Source organism: Rhipicephalus microplus, chromosome 6, assembly GCF_043290135.1.
Source record: "Rhipicephalus microplus isolate Deutch F79 chromosome 6, USDA_Rmic, whole genome shotgun sequence".
Lineage (NCBI taxonomy): Eukaryota > Metazoa > Arthropoda > Arachnida > Ixodida > Ixodidae > Rhipicephalus > Rhipicephalus microplus.
Window position 1 is genome coordinate 141,663,358 of NC_134705.1, and position 23,463 is coordinate 141,686,820.

The 23,463-nt window shown below is 44.7% G+C and overlaps 1 protein-coding gene across 1 annotated transcript in view; it reads left to right on the plus strand.

Annotated features, from left to right (window-relative positions):
- Positions 1 to 354: 354 nt before the first annotated feature.
- Positions 355 to 23,463, plus strand: part of LOC119168417 (uncharacterized protein C19orf47 homolog) — a 52,846-nt gene continuing 29,737 nt past the window's right edge. Inside the window, exons 1-6 of the mRNA XM_075866763.1 lie at positions 355 to 527; positions 3,928 to 4,130; positions 9,305 to 9,353; positions 10,749 to 10,862; positions 14,281 to 14,505; positions 16,804 to 16,892. Coding sequence (XP_075722878.1) covers positions 506 to 527; positions 3,928 to 4,130; positions 9,305 to 9,353; positions 10,749 to 10,862; positions 14,281 to 14,505; positions 16,804 to 16,892 — 702 coding nt within the window. The 5' untranslated portion in view covers positions 355 to 505. The remainder of the gene's footprint in view (positions 528 to 3,927; positions 4,131 to 9,304; positions 9,354 to 10,748; positions 10,863 to 14,280; positions 14,506 to 16,803; positions 16,893 to 23,463) is intronic.

Sequence of the window (23,463 nt, forward strand, 5' to 3'; positions counted from 1 at the left end):
ACATTTCCGGTCAGTACTCCTCTAACAACTATAATGACCACGGTAACAGCAATGTCTTAAGTATGTATATTATCGTTAATCAAACGGCAAACAGCACGTAAGAAATACAGCTAGTAAAAAAAACAAAAAACCATAACAAAAAACTTTTCTATAAATCTTAAAGTTTCATGCTATAAACAATGCGCTAGCCACTCTCTTGCATGTGGCCTCCGAGATGCTGACAGGCAAAATAAGTTCGGTCAATTTCTAGCGTCAGTCGACTTTTCGCTCACGAACATTGGTATGAGAGCCGTCACAAAAACTCAATAACTTGTGTCAACAACATCAACAAAAAAGCTGGTGTAGCAGTTTGGCGTCGTGGGCATGGTGTGGCGTTCGAAGATCGGAATTGTGCCGGTCTACTAAAAACTGATTCATTTAACCTGAAGTATTGGCGAGTGGCGCAAGGACTCTTACAAGTGGGAGCGAACCCTAGGCGCGGCCAAAGAACTAGTGAAGCGAAAGCATGTCGTCCAAAAGCGAAATGAGTACGTATGCTGCCTCGCATTTGAGCCTCGTCGAAAATAGGCTTCCGCGCTATATTTTGCCGTGGTATGCCGGTCAGCACGCACTTTGAAGGCATCCCGTTTACGATAACAATTGTTTGTTTGTTTTTCCCCTCCTCCAGATCGTTCGTGTGAAATGAGTTGCATGTTTTTTCTCAGTTGCGAACTCCGACATCGACGCGACATGACGCCGTCGAGCTTTCAGAAAATACGCACGGTTTATAATTAACAGACAGCGGTGTGAAACTTATTCATCAGCTACGATTGCAACGGAACGAGTGCGCCTGTTCCTGCGCGCTTTGCACGAAGTTAAGTAAATGGCTCCTTTTAAGCGTATGAAATCTGACGCTACACTGACTCGATAGCAGTCATCCGTACAGGGATCCTAAAGGCGCTTAGAGGTGCGATTTGTGCTTGAGCGTCAGTTAACTTGGGCCGTTTATATTTCACGGATAGCTTGCGGAGATTTACGGCGCATGACAACGGAGTAGTTGGCGTGTTGGTGCGCCTTTATCTGAACGGGACGCGCGTTTGATTTGAAATTTTTCAGTTGTTTGTCGTGGAAACCTACTGCACCAGCTTTCATTTGTGCCACTCAATGAGTGTTACGTGCGTCTTCTATCCTGTGTTTCATCCGCTTGCTGTCAGTGACACGTTGGTAAAGGCATACCTGAACTAACATTGGTGATTCACTTTCGACTTATAGCAGAAACCTGAGCACATAAAATGAACCCAACAGCTAACGCCTACTAGCCATCACAAACCTTGGCGCCGAGCAGTATAGCAAGTGTTTTATTTAATTGTTTCTGCCCTATGTATCATGGAACGAGCTCGGATGACTGCACTGGGATTTCTCAAATCTGGCAGATGCTCGCGTGTGCATCTTTGGTTCTAACGCATATCTACACAACATAACGATCGGATCCGTAAAGTCGCTCTGGATTAATTTTTTACGATAATGTCCTAGCACATTCAGCCGGCAGCACCTGCCCGTCAGATCGTTATCAGATTGATTTTTCTAGCTGCCGAGGTGGCTTAGTTGGGCGACACAGTTGGGCCTGCTGCCACTTGTGTTTCTCATATGTGATTCTCACTCAGCACTCAGTATTTTGATTTCCTGATCTGGTTCATATGTAGTGCACACATCATCTGTAGCCAGAGGAAGTCAACAAGGTCAATTCAGTGCCGTGCCCCTTGACTACCATGGTACACATCTGCACGGGAGGATGGTGTTTTCTCACAGGTTTCCCATTAATATTTGGAACACTAGACAATGACGTCGAATCCCCGCGACAGCGGCCGCCTTTCCGATGGAGCCGAAAATGCTCGAGGCCAATCTGCTTGGATTTAGGTGCATGGTAAAGAACTCCAGGTGGTTGAAATTTCCAGAACACTCCACTACCGCATCTCTCATAATCATATATATAGTAGATTTTGGTTGTTAAACCCCACATATCAATCATTAATCAATCCGCCTTTTCTTCAATCCCGTTGCGCGTGCGCCCCTCTCTAGCGCAAAAGTTACAAAATTCCTCTTGGTGTCAAAGGCCTTCGTTCTAGCAATGCCAGTTCTCCCAGTCCCTATCAAACCCTACCAAAATGCCAGAGGGCAGCACAGAAAAATGGAAAAGGCGGATTATTATGACAACAGCCGGTGCTTCCTATCTAACTGACTCACTTTTTTGAAACACAAACTGGCAAGGAAATGATCATTTCTAACAAAAGCTGTTTCAGGAAGGGATAGATGTAAATGAGACTTGGAAGAGTATTCGCACCATTTGAAAGCATTGTGGAAGGGAGATTTCTCATTGCCTCGACAAACTGGGTTAACATTTCCTGCACATAGAAGCCGGGAAACAGTTATAGAATATTGCAATTTGGTTTTAAAGGGACACTATTGGCAAACCAAGGCAACGTTTGTTTGAAGGAGTGTTCCAGAAGCCTTACAGAACCTATTTCGAGTGAAGGAAATGCTTATTTTGAAAGAAAATCGTAATTTATTTCTCCGCACTCTGTTAGCGCATTTTAAATAGCCTGCCTGAAAGGCCCTTCTGTCTTAGCAGATGCTTTGAACAAAAAGATACTGAGCAAAACTTTTGTCATCAAGATTAGATTTCGTGCTGAAATCGGTTGGCATGTTTTTCATTTCAGACAGGAACTAGCTGGAAATAATGAATTTAATGCGTTTTTCATGCACTGCTATGTCTAGTGGCCAAGAATTAAGTTATTGTAACTGGAAACTGGCGTACCAAAAGTTCCCACAGTCGCCCACGTCGCTCAACCCGCTCAGCTCCCCCTGTGGTTCCTGGAACCGCTACAAATGGCAGCAAGCGAGGCTTCTAGGGAAGGTAAAGCCCTAATTGGGGAAGCACACCTCAGCACCTTCGTGTCTGGGGAGAGTGCGATGTAACAGAAAGGGAGAGAAAGAAAACCGTACTCCGCTGAAACTCGAGAAAGAAGCAGCTTTTTACCGGCAGAGCACCATCCTCTAGCCATTAACGCCAACGTGTCATTGTGGCATTGCAGCGACCGCTTTGCGCTTAGAGGCATTACTTGAACTGATGCTTCTATGAATGCATCCGTGACGTAAAGTAGTTTCTCTGGAAGCCTTTGCTTTGAGTGAACATAAAATTTTACTTCAAAATCCTTTATTTACTTGTAAGAATACAGCATGTGAAAAAGTTTATAGGTTGAAAGTCAACTTGCTACAGCACGGTCTCGCTGAAAACGCGGATGGATTGTCGCAAGCTGCGTAGATGGCCATTTTGTCCATCATCGCATAACTTGGAACACTCTCTTACATTTCTTTGCGAGTGCGGCACGAAGGTGGTCGACCATGACATCACGATGACACAGTAACACCATTGGCTGGAGGGGGCTTCTCTTACAGCAAACACAGCAAACAGCCACTTTTTTTCTTGCCTTCTACACGAGCATAGCTGAACAGGGAAATGAACAACCTGCATTTGCCACACTGACTTTGATGTCACAGCTTACGCAGTCATGCAGCGGCTGTGTACTGGCAGTTTTCTCGAGATACAGCCGAATGCTCAAAATATGTGAAATGTACTCTGTTTTTCGGAACAGTTACATTTTTTAAGTATGATTTCAGTGTTTTCATCAGTTTTCTTTATTTCTGTACAGTATTTCTTGACGGTAGTTGTCCTAAAGATATATTCAATGCATTTGGAAGCACCATGATGCTCTGTCTGGGGTTCTGAACTCCTATGTTCACCCTGTGTTGCTTTTGTATATAGCAACTTTTGGAAAATTTATAAAATTATGTTTCTACTCTTTTGTTTGAACTATTCCACTATGCATACAGGAGCGCTCCGGAAAGATGAGCCTAAGTCTAAGCTCACGTCACGTTTATTCGCTGCAGGCACCTCCCAGTGGGTGCAGTTCTTCCGTGCCGCCGGCCTTCCGCAGGATGTGTCAGTGCAGTATGCAGTGGTGTTTGGCGACAACCGCATCCAGTGGGGCATGCTCATGGATCTCACCAAAGAGTACCTCTTTGACATGGGCATCCACACCATGGGAGATGTCATTGCCATTCTCAAGCATGCCAAGTACGTGCACAGCAAGGTAAGTGCCCATACTGGGTAAGACACTGGCACATCGCTAGGAGGATCAAGGGCTGGCAGGCAAGCGTACAAGCATAAGAAACGGAGACCCTCTTTTCTGTGGGTGTGCCACTTAAAGGGATATTGAATGAAATTTTTGCCGCCAATATTTTCAGCCAAATTGAAAGATTGGGTCCTGACATTCTTCATTCCGGGCAGAAACTACGGGAAAATAATTAATTTAATGCGCTGTTCACAAACTTCCGCGTCTGGCGGCTGCACCGTGAACTGTAGAAGCGAACGTTTGGTGACGTCTGACACACGCAAAACAGGCAAGTGAACAATGCCAGCCGCCGCCCACGTCTCCACTCGCTCAACTCCGACTTCGGTTCCCAAAACTGGTAGGACCAGCAACAGCAGCAAACAATGCTTACTCCGACTCGGACAAAGCACCAGTGCTTTTGTGGAAGGGTGTATTGACAATCCACAAAAAAAGAACGACTACCTGTTGAAAAATACGGGAAATAAGCTCCGTTTATCGAAACAGCGGCATCTTCAGAGTCAAGTTTTAAAGTTTCGTCAATTTTTTTTTCAGTTCTTGTTTAGTATTTCTTTGAAGGGACACTAAAGAGCAAAGTTATTTTTGTCGTATTAATAAGTTCCTTTTAACAATATCAAAATCCCCAAATTATAGCAGGAAGGCACTCGATGGCAAGAAAATGCACACAAAAATAAAAGCGGGAGTAGTGTCGCCATCTTGAAATTGTCACTTCAATCACCGTGACATCATAGACTTTGACAGTGTCTACGAGGGCCTGCGTAGTGTCTAAATGGTTAGAATGAAATAGTGTCCTCGGCAAGAGCTAGAGACATAACATGCAAAGTCTCAGGAAGTTCTGTTAAAATAGTACAGCCAAAATATGAAGAAAATTCACTTTGAATTCCGGGACATTATGTGCAGAGACAAGCACAAAATATAAAAATAATACTTTAGGCTTAATTTTTCTTACCCATGAATAAGCCTTTCATGGTGCAGTTTAGGTCATTAGAGTTTTCAGAGTGCAAAGAATCGATCTAAACGAATTCATTGTTTCACATTAGTTCCCCTTTAAAGCCATTATAATTACAGGTGTGCAAATATTTCAAATTTTGCAAATTTGTCTAATATGCTTTTTGATTCAATTTGCTCTGCAATTTGACGACTCGAATCTATTCGATCTTCCCAAAGACAAATACAGTTTACGTCCGATTAGCAGTGGCCCCTTCAGGTTTTCGATAGGCTTCACCTCATCACGTTCACCTTACGGCAAAGCTGTCTTTCAGGCTCCGCTAGGTCACAATTGTATTCATTAAAATAAATGCTGGTTCCAACATGGAGATGATAGGTGTGGGTAGAGGTGGAGGCTCAATTAATGTTGTTTTGGACGTGAAATTTGTGCATGAAGTCCGAAAAATGGGATGCCAAAGATTTTTTACATCCGAAATTTCAGGTGTTATAAATACAGTAGACTCCTTTTAAACGAAACCTGAAGGAACCAAGAAAATCTGTTTCATTTAAGAGGAGTTTGGCTTAGTGAGATATAAACAGGGGTACAATATTCAAGTACGAAACCAATAATATTCGAGGCAGTTGTTCCATTTAAGCAGCAGTTTCATTTAAGAGAGTTTCACTTAATGGGAGTGTACTGTATTGGCATCTACGAGGCAGATATGGAACTCTGGACTGTGGCTCTTATGGAACATTGCGCAATCAGTTTGGCTTCCGCAGAAGCTGAAAGAAAAGAAAAGGTGGAGGAAATTACATTTTTCTCTTTCACGTGTAAAGTGTTGTCGGCAACAATTTGGTTTCATTGAGGCATGTTCATAAATACTATTCAGCTTCTTCATCGACTCATTCTTGATAAGACAAATATAAAACACCACCCTGCCAGTGTTTCATCAATTTAGCTGAGAGAAACACTGTCACGTTTTTCATAAGAATATGCTTAGAAATCGTGTCCAACTTTTTTTTGTTCCTGCATTTTTCTATTTTTTTCAGGGCGGAGGAATGACCACTGCATAGCTCAGTGGAGAATGGTGGTGGCTTTCGATGCACTGTAGAAATCTACAGTGGATCCACAGCCACTATACTTTATATAAAAGGCGACAGAATCCCAATAAATAAAGGCATAAAGACGCGATCTCTCCAGTGCTATTCACCGTGTGTTTGTAGGAGTTTCCAGGGTCCTAGATTGGGAAGAGTTAAGGATAAGAGTTAATAGAGAGTATCTGAGTAACCTGCGATTCGGTGATGACATTGCCTTGATGAGTAACTCAGGGGACAAAATACAGCTCATGATCACCGATCTGGACATGGAGAACAGAAAAGTAGGTCTGAAAATTAGTATGCACAAAACTAAATTAATGTGCAACAGTCTTGGCAGAAAACAGCGCTTTGCGATAAGTGGAAGACACTGGAAGTTGTAAAGAAATATGTCCTCTTCGGACAAGTAGAAACGGCAGAGCCGAACTATAAGAGTGAAATAATTAGAAGAATCAGGATGGGATGAGGTGGATCACGTTTAAAGGAGTACTGACACAAACTTTGAAAATTTTCGGATTTCGGCTGTAAATAAAAGCACTGGTATCGAGGACCCAGGAAAGACTATTCTGGTGCCTCGAAGTTCATTGAATATATTTTTACTATGGCTTTTTCTAAATCCCTTTTCGATTTCGATTTCGAAGGAGCAGCTTCACAGCGCCCTATCAAATCAGGCTGACATATGCCTCAGTGACATGGGTACGGAGACATTCGCAGAAAATCGTGACGTACCAATGCAGCTCTATGGTCTGCTGGAACTAGACGCTCGCGTGTGGGCTCTGATGCTAGATTTGCATCACAATGTTGTGCTGAAGCAGCGTAGAGCGTGGGCACAGCTTTTGGCTCCAGATATCGCTTCTTTGGCAGCGCGATGCCGAACTTGAGAAGGTACCAATGGTTCCCGATCTGGTAGCAGTCGGGGCCGAAATCCAGCGAGCAAATCTGGCTTCGCTTGGCTGGCGTCCAGTCGCAGCTGCGATCGCGACGCACAAAATCTACCCCCCCTTGTCTCACGGCTGGGTCGTTCGGGAAACTGTGCATACTAACGTCGCCCCCGGTCTTGAAATCACAGCCTTTGATGGCACAAAGAATGGGTGGCATCGCGAAACAGGGATGCGATCAGGAAAACAATGAAATCGCACTTGCATCCTTTCGCATACAACAGAGGTGTCACAGGCCCGATCACTGTCGATGTGACCACGAAGTGTCGTAGCAAAATGGACAGCGCACAGCACAACAATGAATGACACCGGTCAGAACCGCTAGATAGGCAGTCAAGAAGGTGGGCCGGTCGCGCTTTCTTCCATTTCATTCCTGTCGTTACCCAAACACGGGTGCATTTACATGACGGCACAATTTTCTGTGCACCTGACTTGAAATGTCAAGCGCTGTGCCTGATGATGGAGCTGTCTAGTAGGAACCAGGAGATGAAAAGTTTAAAATTAAATTAAAATGTTTTATACGTGTTTCCCGGTTCGGGGGGGGGGGGGGGGACACACACACACATTAACACTACATTCCAAGGAAATGAAAAACGTCCGTTTTGCCACACCTCGAAATCTTGTCGGTACTCCTGTAACAAGCATTCTGCAATCATGGATGGTAATCTGCCACTAACCCTCAAGAGGAACGTATATAACAGCTGCATCTTGTCAGTACTTACCTACAAAGCAGAAACCTGGAGGTTTAAAAAGAGCTTTCAGCTTAAATTGAGGAGGATGCCGCGAGCGATAAAAAAGGCAATGAGAAGTGTAACCTTAAGAGACAAGAAGAGCGCAGAGTGGGTCAGAGAGCGTAGCAAGTTTAAAGGGACACTAAAGGCAACCAATTAGTCGACATTGATTGTTGAAACAGCGGTCCATAAACCTTATAATGTTACTTTGGTCCAAAGGAGGGCCTATTTTGAAATAAAAATTAGGTTTTAGTGCTCTGCATCGGGTTCGCGCACTTCAAATTACCTGCCTCAAGAAGTGGACCGACCAAACTGTCTCGCATAACTGTTGCCATGCGCAACGTTGCCCGGCTTTACTGCGCTAGTAGCAGCAGACCGAAAGCAGCGGGAGTCACAGCAGCAACAACAGACATTGATCAATTTCCTGCCATTTGCTTCTAGATTGCAGACATTTTTTGGTTCAACTGTGCCCCGCTAGATGGCACCACCTGTCCCATGTAACCACGCGAAAATTGAACATTTGAACCACTCGTGTCAATCCCCATTGCAACGTCCGGCGGTTCTTTTTTTCATGAATCAAACAAAAACGAACAAGCAGCATTTTGTTGCGACTTTTGATGCATGGAAGGTTCTTTATTTAGTGCAGCTAGATCGATCACTGGTGCTTTATTGTAGGCAGTCCGTCTGATGTTATTGGGATCATTTTAAAAATGTCTTACTGGGCGCAGGTGTTTTTGTGCATTTACCTCAATTTCTTGGTAAGTAGGGCACTATTGTTGATAATATTGTCATTTCGGATGTTGCCATGCATTGAGCTTTCACTCTGATGTAAATTGTTATTTGACTTTAGTGTCTTTTTAAGGATATCATAGTTTAAATCAGGAAGGATAAATAGACATGAGATGGGCACATGGCACATAGGCAGGATAACCGCTGTTCATTAAGGGTAACTGACTCGATTCCCAGAGCAGGCAAATGCACTTGGGGAAGACAGAAAGTTAGGGGGGGTCGATGAGGTGTAAAAAGTTCGCAGGCATAACGTGACAATGGAAAGCACAAGACCAGACTGATTAACGGATCATTGAAGAGGCCTTAGCCCTGCAGTGGGCGTAGTCATGATGATGATGATAATGTAGCTCAGTGGCAGAGCATCGGACGGGCTGGTTGACAGTTGCAGGTTAAGTCGCTGCCTGTGGAAAGTCATTTTTTCCTCCTCTTTCGTTTCTTCACATTTGCATAGCAACCACTTCTAATAACATCCCCTATACTTTCCTTCGCATCCTTATCTGTTCTCTGTGTGTAGCTTATACGTGGACATGAATATAGTGCTTTGCATGTTTAGAAATTTCTCCTACTTTTTACATTTTCATACTGCTGGTATTTTGGTGTGTTTTAACCCGTCTGTAGCCAGTTTGGTTACTCAGTCAGTAAATTTGTATTTCAGGAGGCACAAGAAAAGTTGATGCGAAGTACCCCATCAGGAGCACAAATGGGTAAGTTTTCCCTCTGCGGTCTTTCTGACGTAGAAGTCATGTTAATAGAAAAAGAAATTAAGTTAATGTTCTGCATGTGTCACATAGTATTGCAAATATATTAACATTCGTTAGATGTGGAAAAGAAGAACAAGTCTTTCAAGGTGACTTTTGGTGCTGCGCATTCTTAACCAACTTGCAAGTCTACATCAAGGTTGCCCTGCAGAAAGTTGTGGGGTGCTGTATGCTTTGTGAAGAAGATGGGGGGGTTCTGGCATAGCTCCCGAGGCCACATAATACTGCCCTGGGAGCCGTAAGTTCACCCAACCCTTGCCTTGAAATTTTGCGTGATTGAACATAACCAGCCTGCTAATTTGAGAGCGTTCTACAACTCTCCAGGTATATATGAGGTGCCCGAAAGGAAATATAAATATAGTGCTTGATTTAAACATATGTAGTTCACCGACCAATTGCACTGCATAAAATGTTAAAACAGAAATTTAGAGGAAAATGGAGGCTTGAAAAGAAAAATTCTTGAGCAAGAGGTGTCGCGACTGCCTCTATTCAAAGATTTTCGCTTGTCTCTGAAAATATACGATATACAGTAGACTCCTTTCAAGCGAAACCTGAAGGGACCAGAAAAATGTGTTTCCTTTAAGAGGAGTATTGTTTTCTGAGAGATAAACAGGGGTAAAACGCAACCAAACATATTAGTGGCAGTTTTCTATTTAAGCAGCAATTCCATTTAAGAGAGTTTCGTTTAATAGGAGTCTACTGTATAATAGTAAGCACAATGCAACCCTCCAATTAAAGTGCTGCCCAACTCAAGAAATCTTCAATTATGCCAGTTGCGAATCTGCGTTAGGAAACCCAGGCATGCCCATGGCCATTTCTGCGGGCCCTGCAGATTGTCACTGCATCTGGGAACAGTAATACAAAACACTGAAGCGCGGCAGTGGCGCTTCTTGCTGCAGTGCTGGCATTATCGGGAGCATTTGTTGGTTTTATTTTAATCAACAGATGCCGCAAGAATCAGCAGACCCCCACAATTTGGTCGAATGGCCTGTTTAGATTTTTATATGCGGGGCCTGTTGGGAGTTTTCCCACTCGTATGATCGAAGAACTCTGGCTCAACTTCGCAGCCATGTAGGGCACATTTCTAGGAGTTCTACTCTGCTCAGCATTAGCCTCTCGACAACGAAAGTATTACTATTGGGGATCCTGGCATCCACATTCACGACAGTGTAAACTTGGCTTGCTCGTGCCGTCGAACTCTGTACAGCCTCTTTAACAAGCACACGTGATGAAATGTGCTCCTCGTAAAGGAGAGAGATTAGTGTTCATCTGTAGAGCTGCTCCACGTTGAATAATGCCTCTAGATATTTATTTCGCTTTAATGCTTTCCTCTTTCAATAGCTGTCGGCATCCCACGCCGCTTTACACCTGTCAAGGCATCGCCAAGGGTCGAGCCAGTGGTTGAGGCATCCCCAGCGAGCAGGACCAACTTTCAGAGGAACTATGCTGCACCTGGTGAGCTGAAAATTGCGTTTCCTTACTATTTTATAGCAACTGGCTGTAACTACTTCCCCATATTTACAAAGCTCAGTAATGTTTCGAGGTGCATCCTGTCTATGTTCTGCATTTTCTCGTTTACAGTAAAAGGTGGGTAAATAAGGTTAGGCAGGAGTTTTAATTAAGTGAATGCGGAATTATCAATAGTATCAAGAAAACAATAAACGTCTCTAACCTCAGTAAACTTCTGTTTTATTGACGAATACAATCGAAACCATTTATAACGATCTCTTGATTATAACTACCATATTTCGGTGCTCTTACATTCTTGCTATGCTACTCATCGAAACTGCGTCCACATATAACAGACATTTTCTGAAACCTCCTGATTTTTTTTTTTTTTTTTAAGTGACTGCTTCAGACATAGTCAGGTTAAAAATGTGTCACATACGGAGCGATAAAAGTTGAAAGCAGGCCTTCGAAAGCATCTGAGAGGCATGTGCTCACGGATGCCTAGCCCCGCTTGACTTGCGGTGAAAATATACAAGATGAGTGAGCACCGCACGAGGATTCTAGATGCTGCGAGCAAGGTCGCTCACTTTTGAGACATTCTTAGGTAGCAAAATCTCGGAAGGGAAGAAAAACAATTTGGGGGGCAGCAGGTGAAGCCTTGCGGTCGGCTTTCACGCGCCAACATTTTCTGATGTCGTTCTCAGCAAGTACGACCGCCTACGATGAACCAAACAATTCCTTGGAAAGCAAGCAGTCATAAATACAAAAAGTGATAACTGCGATAACCTTTCGTCACGTAAGAGTCCGCTGTGCCCCTCAATTCGCCGACTTGACAATGGTCCGCAAAACCTCTTTTTGCTAATGGCAGGCACTTGATTGGCTGATCAAACAACTTTTGCCTGATTGCAGTTATGCCTTCAAGCATCAAAAAAGAGCAAAGGCAGTGTGGCAGCTAACCATGAACGTGCCATTAAGGGGAGAAGCAACACTTGATGGGCAACTTTTTATTTGTGTGTAGATCTCAACAAAGTTTTTATAGTTTTGTGTATTTAGATGTGCAGATTCTAAAAGTGTAATTACTTTTTTGATAGGGCACGTAGTTTCTAAGATACTCCACAATCAATGTATAACCTGGGTTCTTTCTTTGGAGCCTAATTAGCATATAAGCAGGAAGCACCAAAACAGTGGCGACAGTGTAGTAACAATGTAGGATAATTAAGGAGTGCAATATGCTCTAAATCAATTTGCTGGGCCAACTTGAACAAGAGTTAGGGACATCAATAGTCATAAAAAAAAGCCACCTTCACTTGTCACGCATGTGACCACTTAAAAAAATTTTTGATATGTATAGTACTTTCAAACTGGGCATATTGCATACTGCATGCATTTATTTTTCCGGCAAAAGAAGAATTATGCTGATAGGTCGATTAGAACAGAAGTTATTTTCCCTCTAACTAGGCAAATGTGCCAAAATTGCTGTTTTGAGAAAACGAGGAATAACATTTCAAGACACCTTTATTGAAGAAATACTTATAAAGTTCTATGAAAATGCGCATAATCTAAATGCATCCCATACTTATGCTTCTTCTTGACCTGCTTTCTCAGACTCTGGAACGCTTCTCTCTATTTATTTGTGGTTGCACTCTGACGACAGTCCTTTTCCCTAGCCCTCAGGGATGTGCTGCTGAATATAGGGATAACCAGCTGCTCTGGAATCGCAGCAGATGCATTGTTATTGCTTTGTGTTGAAACGCAGCACAGCTTCTGCAAGACCAGCTTGCACAGCAAAAAGAGAAGCGTGCTGCTCTTTTGATACCAAACTCTAAATCATGGATTGAAGGCTTTCGTGTGAATTTTGGGTCTTGCCTTGCTGGCACTTTTCCTCGCTTCCGCACCACTTGATTCATAAAAGGGCTCAATTTTTCGCGCTGTTGCCGACACAGATGAAAGACTCTCAAGCGTAGTGGTTGTCTCGCGGCACACGCGTTGCGCACTTCACTGGCTCCGATGATATTAGCATCTGTCTACCCGCACACGGCCGAAGTCGACATCACGCTCTGTCAGGTAGGCTCGTGTCTACTTGCACTTCACTATTGCCGATAGCATCAGCGCAGTCATAATCCACAGATCGTCTACTATCCACTTTTTCATTGTTAACATCTTCTTCATTGTTAACACTCCTTCATAGTTAACATCTTCAGTGCACGTGAGGCCAGCGTCCACACTGTGCACGCATAGGTGACCGTCTTCGGTCACGGCAGCGTTATCAGACAACATCTGCGCTTGCTCCCGCGACACAGTAGCAGCACAATTGGGCCTTCTGCCTCTGCCTTTCTTTCATGAACGGCCAAAATGATGCTGCGATCGGAACTTTTTCGCACCGCCGGGCATAGTGAGGGGCACAAGCATGCTAGGAATACAACACCTTTTCAAAATGGCGGTGGACACTGCCAGCGAGTTTTCCTGATCGATCGGGGAGTGCCATTTTGGTCACATGCGTCAAGCAACTGATGGAATCACGTACTGCGCATGATTTTGACTTCATCTTTTTTGTTTATGCGAGGGGCACATAGTTGTCTGCTGGAAAGTAAAAAAAAAAAAGTTAGAAATGCGACCTTTTCAACAAGACCAAAATAGCGCTGGTGGAGCCCATAGTACGCGTGCCGTTGGCGTTTGAAGTATGGCTAGTTTACAGTTCAATTTAAAGGTCTGCTTGCAGTAAGTTGCTCTCCTTATGGGTTATAACTTGAGAAATAAGTGGAATTTCAAAGCGATACTTTTCTGGTGGTGCAGAAGGGCATCGAGAATGCAAAAGCAATGAGAGAGAAAATGCGATTTTTGGGCCGATTTTCGACATTTAAGTGCCATGTTCTCCCCTTAAGCCATATGTCATATGTCAGATATGTCACAGTCATTCACACCTCTCTGCTCAGCTGCACACGCCGCATAAACTGTGTGGATCGACAGCAACAAAGGCCTGTCATGCTGCCATATTCGCGAAAAATTCACCACTGCCGCGTCGTGCAAGACCGCTTTCTTTCGTGCATGAAGCTTTGTAGAAACCTGTTTCGTGCGTGGCTGGCAACTGATTGTTCGTCAATCACGATGTAGCAGGGAAGTTATGTGCTAGCATGCGGGCTGCAGCTGAAAGTTTTTTTTTCAAAATTTCTCGCTATGCTTCAAGTTTTGTGGCATTGTGCCCATTGCGTCACGTCAAAAGGAAGTTACCGAGTTCCAGATTCAGGGTGGACGTGACCATGGTTGCCAGATGATAAAGGCTATTACATGTATTGTATCACTTCGTTTTGGTTGTTTGCGAATGCTATTGTTGCTTTGCATTTCAAACGCTCAACACTGAGAGAGCATGCGAGGGTAGCTGTCTTCACTCGGACCGATGACGTTCCGTGCCCATCACATTTTGCAGAGCCCGAGCCACGTGCCACGGTGCGACCCCTGACCAAGCGCCGTCATGGCGATGAACCCGCTACGTCGACCCCCTTGCCCCCCAAGCGGCTGAGCGTTGGCTCCTCAGCTTCTGAGCGGGTGGCACCACAGCCAGTAACCCACGATGAAGGCCCCACACTTAAGGTAGTCCTTCCCAGTGGCTCCACTGCACGCACCCGCCAGCTCTTGGCTGCCAGCCAACAAGGCAAGCATTTTTACATTGAAAGCTATTATGAGGTCACAACAGCCTTTTTTTTTTTTCGTGTTATTGTTCTGCCACCAGTGTTCATAACAGCTGTCGCTCACAGTGAAAAGAAGCAAAACCAAAATTATAACAGGATTTGGACATGGGCGCTCTGCATGGCAGTTGAGTATTCTATGATGGAGCCATACTGGGGCTTGAAACTCCTTTGCCAAAAGACCTTACCTAGGAATCATGTTGGGAAAGGAACCACATTTAAAGGGGTGCTGACACAAAATTCCGGGGTCGAGATAGCCTGCGGGGTCGATTCTCGTGTACATTTGTGTATCATCTGCAAGATATCAAGAGCAAGAAAACAATAAAACAAATTTTGAAAATTGAAATTGAATTGAAATATAGCTTGGAAAGTATTTTAAATTCATTTTGAAGTTTGCGTGAGCGGCCGACTCCAGAGCGCTATAGACACCATCGGAGGGGACCCCAACGTGACCCCTACTTCCCTCACGTCATTACGCTACGGTCAACAAAACAAGTTATGATGACGTCGTAGTCGCCATTTTTCTTTTGCCACATTAGTTCCCGCAGTCTATATCTCTTAGCGGCTGGTTGCGGGAGCGTGGCCGTGGTGTACGCTTAGAAAGTTATGTGTTCGGCGACATTCCAGTCCTGTTTCCTATTCCAAAGTAATTCTTTATGCGGACTGTGCGGAAGTGTGTCACAGTTTTGTGTGCTGACGTGGTCAAGCGCTGCACACGCTAGGTGGCGACAGTTGCACCCAGTTTTTAGAACTCTCTCAAACCGAAACTGAAACTGATTGATAATGATGGGCCTGTAATTAATTATCTGTCGCATGCTGCAGCAAATGATGGCCTTCCTCCTCACGTTGCGCACCACTCCAGTATCATCAACTTCAAAGCAGCGATCGAGCATCTACTCCTTTAACAGATTGTAATAGCCCACCCCTCATGTAAAACCCCTTCATTGGGGCCTTTGAGGTACTGTAAATAAATAAATAAATAAAATGTGTCGTGTCATGACTAATAGGCCTTCAGCAACGCATTGCTGCAGAAAAACGCGAGGCCTAAGTTTTTGTGTCAGTACCTCTTTAACAGATTTAGCTTAGCACAGTCAAAGAGTGAAGTTACACCTAAATGCCACACTAGGCCGATTTCCCAATGACTGGGTACTTACAAATGAGTACCTGGTACTTCCATACTTCACAGTATCATGATTTATGGCAGAGTGGGTATCTTACAAGCATAGGTTGGCAAAACTTGGGGGAGCTCACTCGCACTCACTCATGAATTATACTTTGTGCTCAGGGCTCACTCAAGCTCAAACTCTCCAAAATTTTCCCGAGCCTGACTCACTCAGACTCGCGTCAATTTTTTTCGACCGGGCTCAATCGATCTCAAACTCACTAAAACATTACTCGCGAGTACTCACTCAGACTCACAAATTTATCCGAGTCTGAGTAAGTCGCAGTGAGTCGACTCATGAGCCTGTTGGCCTAGAATTATCTTTTTCGACCGTAATTTCAAAGCTCTATAAGTCCAATATCTCATGTAATTGGTTCTTTTCATGGCGCTATTTGATATAGTACCTTTGAATGCGAGTTATAAGTGCTCGTAGACCAGGGCCGTGTTTCTTGTAAAAGATGACAATATAAGATGCATTCATCAAGAACTTTCTTCGAAAAGTTAGTGGTGGGGGGAGAGAGGAGGTGGAAGTCATGGCCTTCCTTTGCGTATTTTGCACCTCTGGGCAATACAAATTGAATGTTGTATGAAAGACATTGCTTTAAAATACGTATGAGTAGACGTGAGTATAAACTTGAGTCCAGGTAAGGCTGATATTAATGCTAAACATGACTAAATGTGATCATAGGTTTGCAAAAAAAATGAAAAAAGTTGGAGGTTACTCAGACTCGTTCAAGAAGTATGCCTTGCGCTTTGGACTCGCCTAAACTGAGACTCACCAACATTTTCCTGAGCTGAACTCGCTCAAGCTCACACTCATGAAAATTTTCTTCAGCTGGACTCACTCCGACTCAAACTGACCAAAATATTGCTCACCCGCACACTCTCAGACTCGTGACTCGCAGCTCGATCAGAGACCGGGTGAGTCGTCCTGTGAGGGAGTTCGCGTACCTATTCTTGCAAGTTTCAAATTTTCAAATGTACTTGTAGTGGTCATCCCTAGAGAGTTTACTACAGCCTTTAGTGACACCTCTGCATCGGGTTTCGCTGTGACTAGGCTGCGTCTTTCGGGTAGGCACCCTTTGATGCGTGCAACTTGCAGGTTTGTCGTCCGGGACGCAAGCAGCTGGCAAGCGGTCCGTATTTGACAGGCTTGGCGAAAGCACAGTCAGCAGCACAACCGACTCTAAGGTATGTTGGGTCTTGATGCCCTGCTGCTTTATTGGAGATGTTTAGTTTGTCCACGGACTTCTAGGAGCTTGCATATGACCAGACTGCTGCAGCCGTAAGCAAGCCTAAGAAGTGGCGCAGAGATCAACGAGGCAAACAGGGTTATTATGTATTGCAGTGGGAGGCGTGCGTGGGGTCTTTTTAATGGGTGTGTTGTAAGTCAACTCCGCAAGAAGACAAGCTTCACATCGATGCAGAATTGAAAATAAAGTACACTCAATCCTCATGACAACAAAGTTGCATCTTACACGAAAATGAGTTTGTCATAACCGAAGCTTTGTTATTAAGGTACATTCTTAACACTATATTGCAAGACTATTCTTCGTGACCTTCGTTATAACTGTTTTTTGTTATATCTGGGTTTGTTATATCAAAGTTTGAGTGTAATCGCATTTTTCACGTAACGGCTTGCTTTTTGTTCCTAGCTTTTCGAGTCTTTATGTTAGAAGTAAGCATTTCTGGGAACGTAACATTGTCAAAGTAACAGTAGATTACACCCAGAGCTTCTGCGATCAGACGCCTCCCATTGGTTGCCATACTTCCACATACATTCAAACCTTGTTTGTTTATTTATTTATTCAGACATGCTGCGGACCAGCATTTTGCTTCAAGCAGGAGAGGCAGAAGAAGCATCAAGTGATTTGTTACAGCAAAAAATAAAAAAGCTTGAATTCGTTGCAAAATACATGTATCTATATGCTAACAGAGGCCACATGTCTGTGAAACAGCAACAAGATTTATAACACATTGTAACACTTAACACCAAAGAGATTACCTTCAAGTGATGTAGCAAAAGTGTCAGTCAAATAAATGACCTGAGGCAGTGAATTCCAATCATTAACTGTTCTGAAAAAATAACTGTGTTTGTAAGCATTATTTCGGGCAAATATGGGTTCCAAAGATCGATCATGTTTACAGTGGGGTTTCCTAGCACTGGCTGGTTGGACACAACGAGGTACATTTAAGGCAACTTTCCCTGACATAATGTTGTATTGAGACATTAAACGAGTCATTTTTCTTCTTGTTTCTAACAAACTAATTTTGTGTAATGTCATTGACGTGCTAGGAAAGCCGAGTCTTTGATAGTTGTTGAAAATAAATCTAACTGTCCTTCGTTAGTAATTTTTAGCCAACTTTGATAATTTATTGTGAATTGCAGGCCACGCGCTGCGCTATAAAATTTGGCGGCTCGCGTGCTCTCAGTAGCCTCGACTATCGATCGCCGCAATTTTTTCTGGCCATGTTCAAAGAAAAGTGTTGCAGCGCCTGGAGAAATTTGAAGTGGGGCAGAGCGGATTTCTCCTGGATAGGTGCTTTCGTGGCTTAGCATCTCTACATGCCAGTGAAACCACCATTACCGGCAGTTACGTGCGTAATAACATACACCTATTCATTCATTGCAAATACTTTGAAAATTTTCATAATATGAATTTTCATACTCCATTGTTCTTTGGAATATTCGCACAAGCCTAGATATACCGTATATTTGCGCGTATAACCCGCCCCTGCATATCATCCGCACCTCCACTTTCAGCTCACCGAGAAAGAAAAAAAAAATCCTCGCGTATTGCCCACACATTTGATATGCAGGAAAGGCTGTACAAAAGCTACTGCTCAAGCAACATAGCACATATGTAGACAGAAAAAGCTTTATTTAACAAGCATAATACGCTGTCTGCAAGGCCAGTCACAATTCACTCACTGTCGCTGCTCTCGCTAGAGCTATCACTTGAGCCGCAGTCCTCACCATTATGCACAAGGTCATCTTTGGTTCCATCCATGTTGTTTGTGATGCAGCATTTCTTGAAACTTTCTCGCACCATCTCACCTGTAATGGCCTTCCATGCCTCGACAATCCACTTGCAGAATAGGGCAATATCAGGCCTTCGGACTCTTCCTGTCGGCGTCAAGTCGTAGCAGTCTTCGGCCATCCACTCGGTGTAACAGCGCTTGACGTGGGCTTTGAAGGGCTTGTTAAGCGACACATCTAGAGGCTGCAACATTGACGTCATTCCACCGGGTATAACAACTAAGTCAGTGCCGTTGCGTGAACGGTGGTCCTTCACTTTCTCAGTTGTGTGGCCGCGAAACGAGTCAAGAACGAGCATGGACCTCTTTGCGAGCATCGCACCGGGCTTCTTCTCCCATACCGTCTTGATCCAGTCTACGAACAAGTCACTGTTCGTCCACGCGTTCTCGTGTGCGCGCACCACCACACCGGCAGGCAAATGAACCTTTGGTAGAGTTTTCCTTTTCAAGGTGACGTACGATCGCAGTTGCGTGCCGTCGGCGAGGGCACAAAGCAAGACTGATGCGCAGTTTCGTGTTCTTGCCGGTCAGCACGCTCACCGAACTGCTGCCCGTCTTCTCAATCGTTGTGTCCAACGGCATTTCAAAATGAACAGGAGTTTCATCCGCATTGCCGATTTGCGAAAAAATGTAATTGTGCTGATTTTGCAGGCCAATTACATGTCTCCGGTGCTTGAGCAGTTTCTCCTCATAAGAAGCCGGCAAGCGTTGACATATTGTAGTCCGCCGTCTGATTGAGAGCCCTCGCCGCTTCATGAAGCGGTGCAGCCATCCGCGGCTCGCACGGAACTCGGTAGGCCTAGCTCCCTTGAAAGTCGCCGCGCTTCCACTTGTGCCAGCTCGGTCGATACGGTGTGACCCCTGCTTCTCACATCTTCGATGAACTTTACTAGCTCCGCCTCCAGCTCAGGGTAGGCACCGGTCTTGGGGCCACAAAATGACCTACGGTCGCGGTGCGCGGCTTGTAGGCTCTCTTTCTTTCTCCACAGTCGCACGCAGGACTCGTCCACATCGTGCCGTCTTCCCGCTTCGCGATTCCCGAATTCCTCGGCGACGGAGATGATCTTAAGCTTTTGCTGTGCCGTGAAGGCCTGCCTTACGCTACTCATGATGACAGAACAGATAGACTTAAGGGGAGATGCGGGTCGAAAAATCGCGTTTTTTGCGAAAATTTCCACTTTTGAGATATTGCTTCTAAAATCACTTTTGATCATTCAACTATCATTTCCCCAAAGGTCATAGCTGAATTCAAACGAGAAAGTGGTAAAAAGTCGATCTGCGCTAGTGAAGGTAGCTGCCGAAGTCGCGAATTCACGCATCCGACGGCTATTTTTGAAAATCCGCCACTCGGCAACACGATGACGTCCGCCATCGGGGTTTGTTCGGTGGTGTAGATCAAGGCTCCTTCTAGTGTACAGGCGTCCCCCTAGTTTCGTATTTTAGTGAGGAATTTCACAAAACAGTCGTTTCCAAGTCGGTTTGCAGCCAAGCTGCAGCCGCTTCGCGCATCTCTACCGGTCACATGGTACGCTACCGAGGCCGCCATTGGCTACATCTGATCGGCCTCGCTCGCTGAGCGCTTGCGACGATCGGCACTTGCCGTGCGTTTCTACGTTTTTCCGAGTTCACCATGGATAACTCGAAGAAGCGAGACTTCCGAGCACGAAAGTTTGCAAGCAAGAACAAGTACCAAGGGCGTCGACGTAAACCGAAGCGCAAAGCAGCGGTAGAAGAATGCGAGCCGCGGGCCACTAGGCCTAATCAAGGCAGCGGGGATACGGCGGCTTGCGGGACGAAATCGACGCCGCGATCAAGTTCATCAGCGCATCAGAAAAAAAGATTGAACAGTTCGAAAGCGAAAGAACGAAGAGTGTTTGTGGCTCTGTGAGCGGAGTATTTTGTGACATCGGCGCACTGACATCGATGGTAAGCCGTGCTGTTTGTCCAACATGCCACACCGCTGGACTCGTCGTTCGCGACACCGCAAGTAAACGTAAGGGCCTCTCTTCGTTCCTCGAGCTGCACTGTGATAACAGTGAGTGTCCTGAGTCAGTGGTTTCTGCCGCGCATAGTTCGCGGCGTGTTCTGCCGGAAAGACAGCCCACCGATGTTGGTGATGACTGGAGCTACCGAAGCGGCAGCTCGCGCGACAGCTTCGCTGTCAATGTGAAGGTAGTTGTGGCTGCGCGTGCAATAGGCATTGGGCATGAACAGCTGTCGCGTTTTTGCGCTATTCTTGGACTGCCAATACCTATGCATCATAAGACTTTTATTGCAATTGGCAAAAAAGTTCATGCTGCAGCTACCAAAGCTGTGCAAGAAAACCTGGCGAAAGCGCGGATGATAACTAAAGAGAAAGTGGATGGGGCTGATGTTGCTGTCATGTATGATGGCACATGGCAAAAAAGAGGGCACAAGAGCCACAATGGCATCGGCACTGCTGTGTCTGTGGACACTGGTTTGTGCCTAGATTTTGAAGTGCTATCGAATTACTGCCTTGCCTGTAGCCGGCACCAGGACTTGGGTGATGAGGAAGAAATATGGCAAGCATTCCACACACCTGTCTGCGAAAAAAATACAGAGTGCTCCTCTCATGCCATGGAGACTGAGGCAGCTTTGCGCATATGGGGCAGGACATCCTCATACACAACACCATTGCGCTTCACCAAGTTCCTCAGTGATGGGGACAGCAAAGCTTATACCGCTGTCGCTGAGGCCAAGGTATATGGTGAAGCTGTTGTGGACAAGGAGGAGTGCACAAACCATGTGGCCAAGCGTCTAGGCACTGCACTTCGGAAACTGCCAACAAGACTTCCACGAGGGGAAAAGCTGACAGATGGCACAATTCAGAAGCTGCAGAACTATTACCGTATTGCAATCACAAACAACAGAGGTGATATTCTGAAAATGCATCGTGCCATCTGGGCCTCATATTTCCATTCATCATCGAGCAACACAGCAGGCAGCCACCGATACTGTCCAGAAGGGGCGACTTCCTGGTGCAAGCATAGGCGAGCTGAAGCGCTTGGGGAGGCCCCACCCGACCACACACCAATCTTGACCAAGGCTCAAGGATTGGCTGTGCTTCCCATTTACAAGCGGCTCACAGATGAAAAGTTGCTGGTGCGTTGTATCCAAGGGAAGACCCAAAACGCTGCAGAATCTTTGAACAGCAAAATCTGGTTGTTGTGTCCGAAGACTAAGTTTGCCTCCCGGACAACAGTGGAAACTGCAGCTGCTATGGCCGTGTTGTGGTTCAATAAAGGACATTCAAGCTTTGAACACGTGCTAGAGGAGCTTGGTGTAGTCCCACCAGATCAACTGATCACCCTGGGCCAATCCCGCGACCAGAGGAGAATCGAAAGAATGTCTGCGTGTGAAACAGCCGAGGCAAGGGCCCATCGGCGGAACGTGGCAAAGAAAGCGCGCCTTGATGACTCCCTTCTCAAGCGGCGAGAAGGATCCACATATGGAGCAGGACAATTTTAGGTGCTCTAGCTGTGTCCCTTCTATGATATCACCAAGTTTTGTGCAAATCGCACTGTGTAATCATGAGTAAACATATTTACAACTTTCAAATGCATTTTTCTCGATTTCCATTTTGAGGTAATTCTCTCATCTTGTGCACAATCTTTTTTAGGCATAAAATAGTCCTATCTTGATGAAATTTTGCACAGAGCTTAATCAGCCACTCTAGAATACAAGTATCTACTTTAGGTTGCATTATACATCACAGATTTTTTGTTACACAACTTGATACACTGATAGAGAGATGTAAAATATGCATTTAGTACTTTTAATTTTTTTTTTTTAATGTAGCAAATAAATTTTCTGTTTGAGGTACTTTTCTGTATTGTACTGCTCAAGTGCAGCAGAATGAGCCATTTTGCAATTCTGTGGGAAAATTTTTAGTAAGCTTTATTATGTGCACAAAAAACACTATATTTTGATATCAAAGTTGTAGTAACTCCGGAACTACTATAGCTATCAAACAAATAATTGCAGTTATGAAATCAGCACTGCAAGCTTTACTAACACCTAAAATTTCAAGGAGCTGGGTTATGAAATAAAAAAAAACCTTTTTCGAGTAGCATCTCCCCTTAAGCTTGGTGAACGGGTCGAGATGTGGATAAGTAGCAGTATCAGCGAGGTAAAGAACGCTCACACTCGGCGATAACTTGTCGGCACTACCCCTTCTAGTACACTGTAACAGCACCCTGGAAACAACAGAACCGAAATGGATGCCTGCAACCGCATCAAAAAGTGGTGCATTAATTTACCAATAATATCTCTATAGGCACTATAATATCTCATTTGCCTTGCTGAAATAAGTACTGCTTTATTTATTATGGAACTTACTTTATTTATTACGGAACTTTTTTAGACAGCACCACTTTTTCAGCAAGCCCTCTCTAAAAGTAAACATGGCGTCCGTGACGTAGGGACATGTGGAGGGTCACTGAGCGGCCACGAACGTCCAAAAAATATACTTGTGGTGTGAGAGTGAGGTTTTACACTGAACAACCGAATTGTCTCTCCCCAAATATTTTTCTAAGCGCTTCAACAAAGCAAGCAAGCAAAACCAAAATCGGCCGCAAGCTGCCGTGCTACTTGCGGAGCAACATGAATTGGCGGAAACCGCCTCCGTAGCCTTCGCTACACTGTTAAGGGGCTTCACAGCACAACACGCATTGCTGTGAAGCAGCACTATAGGAAAAACCCC